Genomic DNA, 12667 nt, shown 5'->3' with positions numbered 1-12667 from the left:
TTTTTCAAAATCGGCGTAATGCGACTTAAATAGCCACCGAAAGCTCCACCTGAACTCATGAAAATCATGTTTCAGCCGGGAGTTTTTGCTTTTCTTGTCGATAGGGCGTAGCTTTCAGCGGCGATTGGTGCTTTCAGCATCCTATGTAGACTTCGGCAGGATAAAGCTTTATCCTATTGGCTGTATCATGGTGCTGTATCTTTGGCATGACTGAAATCTTCAGCTCGTATCTATGTATTCTTGTATTCTTTTACATCGAGATTGTTATCCGGCGGTGTTGCAGTTACCAATGTTTAAATTTGACTAGTTTGGGGAAATGTTGGCGAATAATCGGTCAGCTCGTGTTCCTAAATGTGCCAGATGCAGGAATCATGGGATGATTTCGACGTTGCGAGGACACAAGAAACAGTGTATTTATAAAAATTGTTCGTGTGCGAAATGCGGGTTGATTAAGGAGAGGCAGAGGATTATGGCCGCACAGGTAGGACGACAGGATAACGTACTTGAGAGATTGTGGGTGTGATGTGTTTTCGAAATATTGAATGAATCGCGTGATAAAAGTTGAGTGTTTTCGCATAGTTTTGTACGTGGAAGAAAATATTACAGCTCCACTTAAAGATAAGCGGAAATAATTTGGTCGGTTATTAATTCAAACAAACAGTGATAAGAAGAGTCAAATCGTTGCCTGGAAACTTAAAAAAGATGAAATAAAGATGTAACATTACATCACATTTTAGTGTTTTAAATTGTTATCTCTCAGGTTAGTAATTTTAGAAGCAAGAAATTCTTTCATGACGCTTATACAACTTCACATTTTTGTAAATTTTTTAACTGAATTTCAAGGTCAGTTAAGTTAATCAAAATTTTCTTGTTCGTCCCTTCTAAAAATGGGTTACGTGTCGTTTAAATATTTATACTCCTAGCTTTCGTTTAGAAAATACTTTAAAATTTTTTATTTTTTTCTAGATTTAAATGAGACAGTAACAGAAATTTTATCACACTGTACGAAAAACTGTACTACTGTCATTAACATACTGATCTATATGCTTCTGGGATTTTGAATTTTCAAGCTAAGTTCTAAGTATTTTCGTTTGATATATTGTCTCTATAGTATTGATATGAACGAAAAACAAAAATTCTATAAATTGTCAGAAGATAATATGATGAAAAGAGAATATATGTAGAAGAAGATTTCAATCAAGTTAATAATAATCTGTCCCATAAAGTTAATGAGATGCAGAACTGATTACAGTCTGTTTTTTTTCCTCTGAGTAGGTAGCCCGACTGTAATTTTAAATTATAAGAAGCCTATAATTTTAAAACATTTACATCCTACTGAACTCAATTGAGGCTTAAATACATGATAACTTTTTAAAATAGATAAATTTATGTAAAATACACTGACTTTTAGCGACAAGTTATAGTGAGGGAAACTACTTATATAATATGATTATCTACCCACGTGTGGTAAAATTTTAAATCCGGTTCTTATTAATAACAATACTGATAAACAAGTTATAAACGAGCATATGAATACAAAAATAAATTTTTGCAAGTTACTTAATATTTTCTTAAATAATAGATAATATGACAAAAATACGAATTAAGTAGTATTATTGTAGATGCAGTTCAACTCAAAAATTTATTGTCAAATATGTCAAAAAATATTTTCTTTGTAGATCGTTTTTCACTAACCGAGTAACATTGACTTTTCAGAGAATAACCCATTTTGCATACTTAAGAGCCCACTTATAGATATAAGGTAAATAAAGGTTAATTTTTTATCAACTATTTAATGACATCATCATCAGAATTTGTTGATCACTTGATCTAACAAGCGTGTGATTAAGTTAATATAGCTGTTATAAACCGGGTCTAACATTTTTAAAAGAGCATTTTAATAACAGTGGCAATATAGCAAAGATTTGATAAATAGATCCAAAATTTGGCGTTTTTTTAATCAAGATTATAACAGGTGTCCCTGAATTTAAGTTTAATTGAAAAATGTATGTGATAAATTACACTCTTTACACTTTAACTTAGTTATTCAAATTACCATCTCGTTAATAATGCAAAATTGTGTTCTAATATTACCTTCACGAAGTGATTTGAAATAATTTTGACATTGTGATTTTAAAGTGTGCACTAAAGTAGTGTAATATGTAATTCTATAGTAAGCTCATAGAATTATTTTCGAATACTAAAATTATCCTCTAGTTGGCTATGACGCGTACGTCAGCAGTGTAATTGAAACGGTTGACATAAACGTCATGGCCAACTAGGACAGAAATTAAAAAAATTCTACCTATTACTTTTATCCAGTTTTCCTATATCAACATTACTAATTTTTGTCTAACAATATTTAATTTGCATGACAACGAAATTTTATGGGTTGTTGAAAAGAAATTCGAAAACTCCATTCTACAAAAAAATGCTATGCAGGGTGGTCAGAAAATGACGGATAAGCTTCATGATATGTTGTTAAGAAGCTCTGAAGAATTCGAAAAATTAATCTTCAAAGTTGTAGAATTATCTTCGTAATTCTTATTTATTTTAATGAACTGAATGTCTAATAGACAGTTAAATAATTAGTTATGAATAATTTAATAATACTGTCAACTAAAGTCACATTAAAACATATCAGAATTGCGAAGTTAATTCTTCAACTGTGAAGCTTAAATATTGTAAAAAATTTGGTTATGAATTCTTTTCACCAATTTTTTCGAGTTCTTCAGAGTCTTCTTAACTACGTGCCATCGTAATTTTATTCGTAATTTTCTGATCACCCTGTATAATCTGACAGTTCTATTTAAAAAAATTTGTTATTCTTTTCAGTTCCATTGTTTCAAAATACTAACAGTCATCTTTATATACAGATAAACTCGAAAATAGAAAATCAAAAATCTTGCAGATTCTTTTTGCCAAATTCATTTTGTACTCTGGTAAAAATTTTAAAAGCATTTTGACGATTTAGTTGATATTAGAGTCATATTTTAAAAATAGACACCCCAAATTACATTTTCAGAATAATATATCTCCGTTATTAACAGGCTTACTAATATCAAATTTTAAATATAGATTGTTTACAACTTACTCAATATAACAAAGCCGCAGTTTTTTTAAGAACAGTTTACCATCACCAATTTTTTTGTAGGTTTTGCTGAAATTTTTCATCATGAATTTTTAAAATTCAATATATCAATTATTATTTATGGATATTTCTGAACACGGTTTTCACCACTGTTTTCAGCTTAGTTTAAGTTAATATTTAATATTATTTTTTAGTTAATATTTCTGTCGCCCATGACCATGTTTAATTACCATTTCAGTTAGAATGTACAAAGATATGGTTGCGTTGCAAATTTCGTTCCATTTTCGGAATTTAACTGAAAACATTTTCTTATAGATTTCGGAACACAGAGGTTACTTCCTGTCATTTCTTCGATAAATTCAACCGTTTTTCCAGAGTTGCCCATTGAAATGTCGACATTTTTGAAATTAAAAAAAACTCGAATTTCACACCGAATATTTCGAAAATATTTGTAGGTGACCATAAACACTCTATATTTTTGATTGAGATCTACATCTCTGAATTTTTTGAGAATTTTTAGGCGACTTTTTGAAAAATGACAATTTTTACTACTACGATTTCACAAAATTTCTGAAGATAACTCAAGGTTGCTCATGATTTCTCAAGATTTCTCTGAGATTTCTCCGAGATATCCTTAAGATTTCTCAAAATTGCTCAATATTTCTCATGATTTCTCAACTTTACATTTGTCGCAGTTTCTGGAGGTTTTTCAAAATTTCTCGAGATTTTCCTAAGTTTCGAGATTTCGAAGTTTCGATATTTCCAGATTTCAAAATTTCAAGATCCCAAGATTTCTCAAGTTTTATCGGGATTTTTTTTTAAGATTTCCTAGAATTTCTCAAGAATTCTCAGGATTTCTCAACATTTCTAGACGTTTCCAGGTTTTGAGGTTTTGAGATTTCGAAATTTCTCAAGATTTCTTCAGACATTCTCGAAGTTTCTCGACACTTCACAGGATTTCTCAGGATTTTGATTGAGATCTACATTTCTGAATTTTTTGAGAATTTTTAGGCAACGTTTTGAAAAATGAAAATTTTTACTACGTATACCGGTTCGAGACTACTATAATTTTGAAAATCTTTTACGATTTCTCAAAATTTCTCAAGATAACTTAAGGTTGCTCACGATTTCTCAAGATTTCTCAATATTTTTCAAAATTTTTCGGAGATTTCTCTGAGATATCCTCAACATTTCTCAAAATTGCTCAATATTTCTCAAGATTTCTCAATTCCGCGATATTTGTTGCGGTTTCTCGAGGTTTTTCGAAGTTTCGAGATTTCCAGATTTCTAAATTTCAAGATTCCAAGATTTCTCAAGTTTTCTTGGGATTTTTTTAAGATTCCCCAGAATTTCTCAAGATTTCGCAGGATTTCTCAACATTTCTAGACGTTTACAGGTTTTGTGGTTTTGAGATTTCGAAATTTCTCAAGATTTCTTCCAGACATTCTCGAAGTTTCTCGATACTTCTCAGGATTTCTCAGGATTTTGATTGAGATCTACATCTCTGAATTTTTTGAGAATTTTTACGCGACTTTTTGAAAAATGAAAATTTCAACAACGTATACCGGTTCGAGATTACTATATTTTTGAAAATTTTTTACGATTTCTCAAAATTTCTCAATATAACTCAAGGTTGCTCATGATTTCTCAAGATTTCTCAATATTTCTCAAATTTTTTCGAAGATTTCTCTGAGATATCAACATTTCTCAAAATTGCTCATTATTTCTCAAGATTTCTCAATTCCGCGAGATTTGTCGCGGTTTTTCGAGGTTTTTCAAAGTTTCGAGATTTCGAAATTCCGAGATTTCTAGATTTCAAAATTTCAAGATTCTAAGATTTCTCAAGTTTTCTAGGGATTTTTACGATTTCCCAGGATTTCTCAACACTTCTAGACGTTTCCAGGTTTTGAGGTTTTGAGATTTCGAAATTTCTCAAGATTTCTTCCAGACATTCTCGAAATTTCTCGACACTTCACAGGATTTCTCAGGATCTTGATTGAGATCTACATTTCTGAATTTTTTGAGAATTTTTAGGCAACGTTTTGAAAAATGAAAATTTTTACTACGTATACCGGTTCGAGACTACTATATTTTTGAAAATCTTTTACGATTTCTCAAAATGTCTCAAGATAACTTAAGGTTGCTCACGATTTCTCAAGATTTCTCAATATTTTTCAAAAATTTTCGGAGATTTCTCTGAGATATCCTCAACATTTCTCAAAATTGCTCAATATTTCTCAAGATTTCTCAATTCCGCGATATTTGTTGCGGTTTCTCGAGGTTTTTCGAAGTTTCGAGATTTCCAGATTTCAAAATTTCAAGATTCCAAGATTTCTCAAGTTTTCTCGGGATTTTTTTAAGATTCCTCAGAATTTCTCAAGATTTCGCAGGATTTCTCAACATTTCTAGACGTTTACAGGTTTTGAGGTTTTGAGATTTCGAAATTTCTCAAGATTTCTTCCAGACATTCTCGAAGTTTCTCGATACTTCTCAGGATTTCTCAGGATTTTGATTGAGATCTACATCTCTGAATTTTTTGAGAATTTTTACGCGACTTTTTGAAAAATGAAAATTTCAACAACGTATACCGGTTCGAGATTACTATATTTTTGAAAATTTTTTACGATTTCTCAAAATTTCTCAATATAACTCAAGGTTGCTCATGATTTCTCAAGATTTCTCAATATTTCTCAAATTTTTTCGAAGATTTCTCTGAGATATCAACATTTCTCAAAATTGCTCATTATTTCTCAAGATTTCTCAATTCCGCGAGATTTGTCGCGGTTTTTCGAGGTTTTTCAAAGTTTCGAGATTTCGAAATTCCGAGATTTCTAGATTTCAAAATTTCAAGATTCTAAGATTTCTCAAGTTTTCTAGGGATTTTTACGATTTCCCAGGATTTCTCAACACTTCTAGACGTTTCCAGGTTTTGAGGTTTTGAGATTTCGAAATTTCTCAAGATTTCTTCCAGACATTCTCGAAATTTCTCGACACTTCACAGGATTTCTCAGGATCTTGATTGAGATCTACATTTCTGAATTTTTTGAGAATTTTTAGGCAACGTTTTGAAAAATGAAAATTTTTACTACGTATACCGGTTCGAGACTACTATATTTTTGAAAATCTTTTACGATTTCTCAAAATGTCTCAAGATAACTTAAGGTTGCTCACGATTTCTCAAGATTTCTCAATATTTTTCAAAAATTTTCGGAGATTTCTCTGAGATATCCTCAACATTTCTCAAAATTGCTCAATATTTCTCAAGATTTCTCAATTCCGCGATATTTGTTGCGGTTTCTCGAGGTTTTTCGAAGTTTCGAGATTTCCAGATTTCAAAATTTCAAGATTCCAAGATTTCTCAAGTTTTCTCGGGATTTTTTTAAGATTCCTCAGAATTTCTCAAGATTTCGCAGGATTTCTCAACATTTCTAGACGTTTACAGGTTTTGAGGTTTTGAGATTTCGAAATTTCTCAAGATTTCTTCCAGACATTCTCGAAGTTTCTCGATACTTCTCAGGATTTCTCAGGATTTTGATTGAGATCTACATCTCTGAATTTTTTGAGAATTTTTACGCGACTTTTTGAAAAATGAAAATTTCAACAACGTATACCGGTTCGAGATTACTATATTTTTGAAAATTTTTTACGATTTCTCAAAATTTCTCAATATAACTCAAGGTTGCTCATGATTTCTCAAGATTTCTCAATATTTCTCAAATTTTTTCGAAGATTTCTCTGAGATATCAACATTTCTCAAAATTGCTCATTATTTCTCAAGATTTCTCAATTCCGCGAGATTTGTCGCGGTTTTTCGAGGTTTTTCAAAGTTTCGAGATTTCGAAATTCCGAGATTTCTAGATTTCAAAATTTCAAGATTCTAAGATTTCTCAAGTTTTCTAGGGATTTTTACGATTTCCCAGGATTTCTCAACACTTCTAGACGTTTCCAGGTTTTGAGGTTTTGAGATTTCGAAATTTCTCAAGATTTCTTCCAGACATTCTCGAAATTTCTCGACACTTCACAGGATTTCTCAGGATCTTGATTGAGATCTACATTTCTGAATTTTTTGAGAATTTTTAGGCAACGTTTTGAAAAATGAAAATTTTTACTACGTATACCGGTTCGAGACTACTATATTTTTGAAAATCTTTTACGATTTCTCAAAATGTCTCAAGATAACTTAAGGTTGCTCACGATTTCTCAAGATTTCTCAATATTTTTCAAAAATTTTCGGAGATTTCTCTGAGATATCCTCAACATTTCTCAAAATTGCTCAATATTTCTCAAGATTTCTCAATTCCGCGATATTTGTTGCGGTTTCTCGAGGTTTTTCGAAGTTTCGAGATTTCCAGATTTCAAAATTTCAAGATTCCAAGATTTCTCAAGTTTTCTCGGGATTTTTTTAAGATTCCTCAGAATTTCTCAAGATTTCGCAGGATTTCTCAACATTTCTAGACGTTTACAGGTTTTGAGGTTTTGAGATTTCGAAATTTCTCAAGATTTCTTCCAGACATTCTCGAAGTTTCTCGATACTTCTCAGGATTTCTCAGGATTTTGATTAAGATCTACCTCTCTGAATTTTTTGAGAATTTTTACGCGAGTTTTTAAAAAATGAAAATTTCAACAACGTATACCGGTTCGAGATTACTATATTTTTGAAAATTTTTTACGATTTTTCAAAATTTCTCAATATAACTCAAGGGTGCTCACGATTTCTCAAGATTTCTCAATATTTTTCAACATTTTTCTGAGATTTCTCTGAAATATCCTCAACATTTCTCAAAATTGCTCAATATTTCTCAAGATTTCTCAATTCCGCGAGATTTGTCGCGGTTTCTCGAGGTTTTTCGAAGTTTCGAGATTTCGAAATTCCGAGATTTCCAGATTTCAAAATTTCAAGATTTTAAGATTTCTCAAGTTTTCTCGGGATTTTTTACGATTTCCCAGGATTTCTCAACATTTCTAGACGTTTCCAGGTTTTGAGGTTTTGAGATTTCGAAATTTCTCAAGATTTCTTCTAGACATTCTCGAAATTTCTCGACACTTCACAGGATTTCTCAGGATTTTGATTGAGATCTACATTTCTGAATTTTTTGAGAATTTTTAGGCAACGTTTTGAAAAATGAAAATTTTTACTACGTATACCGGTTCGAGACTACTATATTTTTGAAAATCTTTTACGATTTCTCAAAATGTCTCAAGATAACTTAAGGTTGTTCACGATTTCTCAAGATTTCTCAATATTTTTCAAAATTGCTCAGTATTTCTCATGATTTCTCAATTTTACGACATTCGTCGCGGTTTCTCGAGGTTTTTCAAGATTTCTCGCGGTTTCTCGAGGTTTTTCAAAGTTTCGAGATTTCGAAATTTCGAGATTTCCAGATTTCGAAATTTTAAGATTCCAAGATATCTCAAGTTTTCTCGGGATTTTTCAACATTTCTAAAGGTTTCCAGGGTTTCAGGTTTTGAGATTTGGAGATTTCTCAAAATTTCTTCCAGACATTCTTGAGGTTCTCGACACTTCTTAGGATTTCTCAGGGTTTTCAGGATTTCTTCAAGTTTGCAGGTTACGAGATTTCTCTGAAAATTTCTCTAGATTTCCTGAAGATTTCTTAGGATTTCTTCAAATTTCTTAGGGTGATTAGATTTCTCAAGACTTACTTCTGTAGTTTTCTTAAAATTTCTCAAGGTTTCGTGGCTCGAGATTTCTATATTTTTTCAAAATTTTTCACGATTCATGAGAGCCCATGGAGATTTTTTTTGTAAATTATTTAAAACAATTTTGGAGGACTTTGGTGTTCTGTTTTTGGAAAATTCTAACCTGATCTGCTTTTAAGTTAATTTTGGTACATCTTTTTTTTTTAATTTAAAACAATCTTGAGGTTCTAGGTATTCCTGTTTGAAACGAATTTGAAAGTGCTTTAGAACCTCTAGCGTCTTTTATTATAATAATTTAATTAAATTTCTTAGTGAATAGGTAATTACTAAAATCACTCTTATCTTAGCAGGTACTAGCCCCGCCCACCCACCCTCGCTTTTCTTAGAAGGAATGTCATTTGTCAAAATCGATCTTATCGCAGGTACTTAACATTTAAATATTAAGTTTTATTCGTTACGTGGAAATTGTCGATTTTTTTTTTTGTTGAAAATGAGATGCACCTTCAACACAAACTTTTCCCACAAAAAAAAAACGAAAAATTGACAATGTTTCCCGGGTAACGCGTAAATCTCTGTAGGCTGAAAACAGTGGTGCAAAGTGAGTCACCAAAATTTCCATAAATAATAATGAACATATTGATTTCTAAAGATACGTGATGAAAAATTCCACTAAAATGCTGAAAAGATAGCATTTTAATAACAGTGGTAATATAGCAAAAATTTATAAATAAACCCAAATTTGGAGTTTTTTTAATTAAGATCGTTACAGATATTCCTGAATTTAAGTTTAGTTGAAAAATGTATGTAATAAATTTTGAAATTGTGATTTTAGTAGTATAATAATTCTTTAAAAGCTCATAGGATTATTTTTGAATACTAAAATTATTGGTATTTGATGAAATTAAATGGACGTTCAACGTTCAAAATTAAAAGTTTATATTCATGTGATTTTTTAAATTTATGCTCTAGTTGGTCATAAACGTCAATGGCGAAATTTCACATGCTAGTTTTTCTTTAGCTTCGCTGAATGAACAATCTCTCCAAAAAATAAATTAAAAAAAATTTACTTAATTTCCCTATTACAAATGTACATTATTAAAAATATATTTTTGGATGAATCATTGGAATTAAAAAAAATATATAACAGATATTTTGTCATTTTTTGAAATATTAATCCAAAAATTTGTTTCACACATGGTTTTTGAAACAATCTGGAGCACACATTTGTTTAATTTTAAAATGTTCAATTTTTTAGAAGAAATCTATAACTGTAACTGAATCTATTTGATTAAAAAAAAAACCGACAATTGTGTTTACGATTTTTGCGATTATCTCTGTCAAGGATATTTTATAGAAGATATCATAGATTAACTGCTCAAAGTAGATATATTTTTTTGTAACCACTTGACTTTGACTGTCCATCGAAGTATTTCAATCAACAACAATTACTTGTACATAGATTTCGATTTTCCAGCATCGTATCACAGCTATTAAAATCCAGTTGATTATCAGCAATCTAAGGCCGCTTAAAACAACATAAGTATTTTATCAAAACGTAGCATCTCTTTGTAACACCGCCCTCCACTATTATAACTCTTGAAATTCAAAACCAAATTGTGTCAATATCCTTTCCCAATCAATAAAAACCTCCTCTAAACACACCACAATCTCCTCAACTACCACCATCATTTACGACAAAACCACCGATGATACCGTAATTCAATATTGTGACAGACTGAAGTGTTTGATCGATATTCCATTAACCAAGTATCGTATATCTCTTCAACAAACATCCACTCATTGGTAATCATTGCAAATCTGATATCAACGAAACCCTCACCAGCGATCAATAATTAAATTATTTTTCCTCTGCGATTCCCAGGTGGCCCTAAAAAGACAACAGGCAGCAGAAGACGCAATCGCCCTTCACTTAGCCTCGGCGGAAAATGGCACCACGTACGACTATCTCCCTCCTGGAAGAATCTACGGTATGCAAGTGACGTCTCCCGAGCCTGACGAAGACAAACAAAGTGTTAGTCAAGAGCAACCAGACGAGGTGCTAGTCAGTCCGGCTTCTATAGATATGCTCAGTAAGCTCTTCCCGAATAAGAAAAGGTCGGTTTTGGAGTTGGTGTTGAAGCGCTGCAACCACGATCTTTTGAAAGCTATTGAACACTTTAATTTGAATAATGCCAAAGCTGGGTCTTCTACGGAGTCGGAGAGTGATAGTAAAGAAGAGAATAGTTCAGCTTTTAAACCTGTGGGCAATGCGAAAGCTAAACCTTATGCAATGACTCATCAGAGTCCGCTTCCTATGATTTCGGGGAGTAAGGTGTTTATGCACAGTTTGTACCCGTTTTTACCGCTGTTTAACCCACAACCTGTTTTACCTAGTCCTGTTTATGTGCCAGGGTTTTGTGAGTGCGAGCAGTGCAAGCATACTTTGTATGGTAGGTTAGAGCCTAGGCAATAGGTTTTCTGTGCAATTTAATAGGATCGAATATTTATAAAGTAGCTGTGTTGTAGTTTTATATTTACTTTTATGTATCAGTGTGTTAGTAAAAAGTTGATGAAATTAAAACGACTTTTTTAATCAAGGGATCCTTATGCATTCCTATCATCGTGAACACGATAAATTTATTTATTTATCTCTACCGAAAATTTGATGAAGTCATTTTAAAATTTTGCTAAGTATTTCCTAATTAAAATGTGTCAAGTATTGTTCTGGAAATGTAATATTTTTTATTTTAATACATACACGGATGTTTCGTTAAAAATAAAATTTCTAAGTCAATTTTTATAATAATTTATCGAGAAAACGGGACTCTCGGGTTGTGTTTCAGGCAAGGGAAAGTTTTCTCAAAATAATTTTTACCAACAAATTATACTTACAGTTTATCTCACATAACCACATAACAACACACATTATTTAGTGATTATAGACATTAATTAAACTTTTTTTGTCCATTCCGGAAATTTAAGGACGTCACGGGATTTTTTGTTGGTTTTTAAAATGTATTCTGCAACAAAGATTTTTTATTACGACATGTTGTTGAATTTAATTAATAGTATGACAAAAAAAAATGATTGAGGGATATTTCTACAGAACTTCCCTCGCCCCTGAAGTGCAACCCTATAAATCCTGCTTCTTTTAAAAATTATAAAAAAATTTTGCGATTTATAATGTCTCCAGTTTTCAATTTTCAAATTGTCTATTTGCAACTTTTGATTTAGGTTTTTATTTTGTTAATTACAATATTTAGATTTTTCGATTGTATAATTTTTTGTTTTTTTAATTTCAGTTTCTTCAATTATCTGTTTCTTCAATTTTTCGATATGTATTTTTTTCTATTTTTCATTTTCTTATGTTTTTTAAATTTCACGGCCTGTATCCATTTCAGTTTTTATTTTTCACTTTATCAGTGTTCTAATTTTAAAACTTTCGGATGTTTTAATTTTTTAGGTTTTACAATTTTTCGATTTGCAATTTAACGTGCTTCCAATTTTTAATTTTTCAATTTTTAGATTTTTCAATTTTCCATTTCTTCAGTTTTTCGGTTTGTAACTTTCCGTTTCGGTTTTTTTTTTCTAATTTTTAAACTTTCTCGTTTTTTCAATTTTCCGATTTTATAATTTTTCTTTTTTCAGTGGTAAATTTTTCAATTTCTGGATTTTTCAATTTTCGATTTGCAGTTTTTCGGTTCACAATTTTTCGATCTTTCAACTTTTCGATTCAAAAAATAGAGAAATTGTAAAATTGAAAAGTCAAAAATGAAAAACCGAAAAACTTGTAAAAATCTAAAAATCAAGAAGCAGAAATGAATAATTGAAAAACCGAAAGATTAAAAATTGAAAAGTGCAAAATCGAAAAAAAAATTGTAAAGCCGAAAAAGTGAAAATTAAATAAATTGGAAAACC

The 12667-nt window shown here is 30.9% G+C and overlaps 1 protein-coding gene across 1 annotated transcript; it reads left to right on the top strand.

The window, feature by feature from the left end:
- Positions 1 to 27: 27 nt before the first annotated feature.
- On the top strand, positions 28 to 11330 carry LOC135141380 (doublesex- and mab-3-related transcription factor A2-like). The gene is made up of 2 exons (XM_064072440.1): positions 28 to 481; positions 10632 to 11330. Exons 1-2 carry the CDS (start codon positions 317 to 319, stop codon positions 11220 to 11222), a joined length of 756 nt encoding a protein of 251 aa, XP_063928510.1. The 5' UTR covers positions 28 to 316; the 3' UTR covers positions 11223 to 11330.
- Positions 11331 to 12667: the final 1337 nt, after the last annotated feature.

This window comes from Zophobas morio, unplaced genomic scaffold (assembly GCF_036711695.1).
Source record: "Zophobas morio isolate AGI-343-1 ecotype UQ-CSIRO unplaced genomic scaffold, CSIRO_AGI_Zmor_V1 ptg000004l, whole genome shotgun sequence".
Classification (NCBI taxonomy): Eukaryota; Metazoa; Arthropoda; class Insecta; order Coleoptera; family Tenebrionidae; genus Zophobas; species Zophobas morio.
This window is presented reverse-complemented; position numbering and strand designations above follow the sequence as displayed.